Here is a 2,673-nt window from a genome sequence, read left to right as displayed (position 1 = left end):
CCTTCCTCTGGAGTCACTCCACCGGTGCCGTGTCCTTCTGCTGTTGGGGGTCCCAGAGCTGGACACAGAACTGCAGCGGGGGTTCTCCCCAGCGCGGAGCAGAGGGGGAGAATCCCCTCCCTTGCCCTGCTGGCCACGCTTCTCTGGATACAGCTGGATATCTCGGCCACAAGTGCACATTGCTGCTCACATCCAGTTTTTCATCCACCAGTATCCTCCAATCCTCCACCAAGCTTCTCTCGATCCACTCATTCCTTAGCCCATGCTGATACCGGAGATTGCCTCAACCTATGTGCAGGACCTTGCACTTGGCCTTGAACTCCACGGGCCTGCCCTTCAAACTTGTCCAGGTCCCCCTGGATGGCATCCCTTCCCTAAAGCATATCAGCCACACCTCTCAGCTTGATGTTACCTGCAAACCTGCTGAGGGTGGACTCAATCCCGCTGTCCATGTCGTTGAGGAAGGTATTAACCTGTATCCTGCCACTGCAGCTCCCCAAGGACACCACTCGTGACTCATCTCCCTTCGGAGATCCAGCCACTGGCTGCAACTCTTCTGGACATGGCCATCCAGCCAATTCCTTATCCAACAAATAAAGGTGTCCTCAGATTACAAACTGGGGGGGAAGGGATGATCCACTAGGTTAAGGAAACCGTAGAGTATTTCCCCAAAGCCAGTACTGCCTGCCGCAACCTCGGAAGAGGCTGGTGCCCCGTGCTCCTCCTCCCTTGCTCTGGCTCCTACCTCCTCATGCTGCTCTCCTCCTTGGGCTGCGACTCATCCTGCTCCTCCTCGGTCTCCGAGTCATCCTCCGCCTGCTTTCTGCGCTTCTTCTCCTTCTCCAGCACCTGTGTGGCAAGAGCAGGGTGGGCTCAGCCCCCTTTTCCACTCAAGATGCTTTTTCAGGGGCCAACCCTGAGGGACCCAGAATCCCACTCACTGCCCCATCCCCACACCATAACCGGGAAAGGACCCCACCAGCAGCCCACCCCTTTCAATGACTTCAGGACCCCGTGAGCGCCGAGGGACACCTTCACCTCACCTTTTTGAAGTAGGCGAACTGCACCAGCTCCAAAGCCACCTCAGCATCCTGCAGATCAACAGTCTTGTTCATCCTGGCCTTGGCGTGGGCCGTGGAGAGGCGGATCAGGGTCTCCAGGGTACGGGCGGTGACAGGGGAGGTCTGGGAGGGACAGAGAGGTGTCTCTGAGGCCAACCTTCACGACAGCATCCTCACTAAGAGGTGTCACATCTGGGATGGACAGCACCCTTACAAGGAGAGGGGAGCCTGTGCCTCAGTTTCCCTCCTCCTGGTCAGAGAGGGAACTGCTCGCGGGGCTCACCCTGGCGATGTCTGAGTTCATCTGGCTCTGGCTGCGCAGGCGGGAGTACTCCTCCGCTATGTAGCTCGCCGACTCCTGCGTCAAGACGGGCTTAATCATCTTGGCTACGTGGAGGTACTTCCTCATGAACTCCATGCTGACGATCTTCTCCCTGAGAGAAACAAACCCACACCTGTGTCCTCCAAGGTGGAGGATGGGCAAAATGTGCTTGCAGAAGTGGGCTTCCCACTTTTTAACCCTTTGTGGGCATCCAGGTATGTGGGGAATTCAGCTCCAGGAGACGTTTCCCACCTGCCTGGCATGGGATATCAAGACCAGAGCAGGGCTCCCTTTGGTGTTCTGCCCACGTACCTCGCCACAGACCACCTGGAGCATCGCTGGCACCAGCCATCAGCCACTGCCTGGATACTCAATCCAATCCCTTCACCTCACAGTGCTGAAACCCTCCCCCAACAAGCTCCAGGGGACATGGGATGAAGGACTCACTTGCGGCGGTTAGGCCCGTGCAGGAGGTCATCATGTTTCTCATACACCTGGAGCTCCTGTTCCTCCTCCTGCATAAAGTCAGGGTCCTCCGTAGCCAGGATCTCCACAGCACTGCCGAGGGGCATGGCTGGAGAGGGGAGGGTCACAGAGAACAGGCTTTTAGCCTCCGGAGCAACTTCCAAAAGCCACCAAAAGCAGTCCTCAACAAAGACAGGGATGCTGAACCCAAAGAGCTGCCACCAAGGGGTGACAACCTGCTGAGGAAGGACAGGACCGAGCAGCAAGGAGGCTGTAGTTACAAGTGACTCACCATCCCCATCCTGTTCGTTGGGGTTGCGGTAGCGGTGCATCCGCAGGACGTGGTCCGAGATCTCCCTGTCCTGCTCGGCATCCATCTGGTCCAGCATGATGAAGAGCAGGTCAAAGCGGGAGAGCAAGGAGTCCTGCAGCCCGATGTTGTCCATGGGTGTCTTGTACTGGTCATACTGCAAGAGGAGGACACAAGGGGTTACAGGACACCCTCACAGGCCAGCCTTGGCTGCCAAGGAGGCTGAGAGGACCTCCTCAGGCCAGGCCTTAAAGGATGGATGTCCAGGCAGCTGGCCATCACACGAAACCCAGCCATCTGCAGCAGTAAGGCCTCTTTTCCCCATCGTGGAAGATGGGAGTAGCTCTCATTTGAAAAGAAGACACCTGTATTTTGGAATTCCAGACCAGACACCAAGACGGAGGCTCATCACCAGGATGACAGTCTGCTGGGCTGCCCTGAGACAGCAGAACCGAGCTGGGGTGAGAAACCTCACAAGCCCCCCTCCTCCACGAGAGCCGTGAGGAGCAAGAGAC

At 57.3% G+C, this 2,673-nt stretch overlaps 1 protein-coding gene across 1 annotated transcript in view; it reads right to left on the bottom strand.

Moving 5' to 3' along the window:
- LOC104512670 (DNA replication licensing factor MCM3-like) overlaps positions 1-2,315 on the bottom strand; it is a gene marked incomplete at its 5' end in the record, with an annotated part of 4,043 nt that extends 1,728 nt beyond the window's left edge. The window contains 5 exons of the mRNA XM_010155769.1: positions 746-849; positions 1,044-1,184; positions 1,345-1,495; positions 1,831-1,957; positions 2,141-2,315. Of these exons, the coding sequence (XP_010154071.1) occupies positions 746-849; positions 1,044-1,184; positions 1,345-1,495; positions 1,831-1,957; positions 2,141-2,315 (698 nt within the window). The remainder of the gene's footprint in view (positions 1-745; positions 850-1,043; positions 1,185-1,344; positions 1,496-1,830; positions 1,958-2,140) is intronic.
- Between the last annotated feature and the right edge of the window lie 358 nt (positions 2,316-2,673).

The sequence above is a fragment of the Eurypyga helias genome, unplaced genomic scaffold (genome assembly GCF_000690775.1).
Source record: "Eurypyga helias isolate BGI_N326 unplaced genomic scaffold, ASM69077v1 scaffold14270, whole genome shotgun sequence".
NCBI lineage: Eukaryota > Metazoa > Chordata > Aves > Eurypygiformes > Eurypygidae > Eurypyga > Eurypyga helias.
The sequence above is the reverse complement of the archived record's forward strand: the minus strand, read 5'-3'. Positions and strand labels throughout refer to the sequence as shown.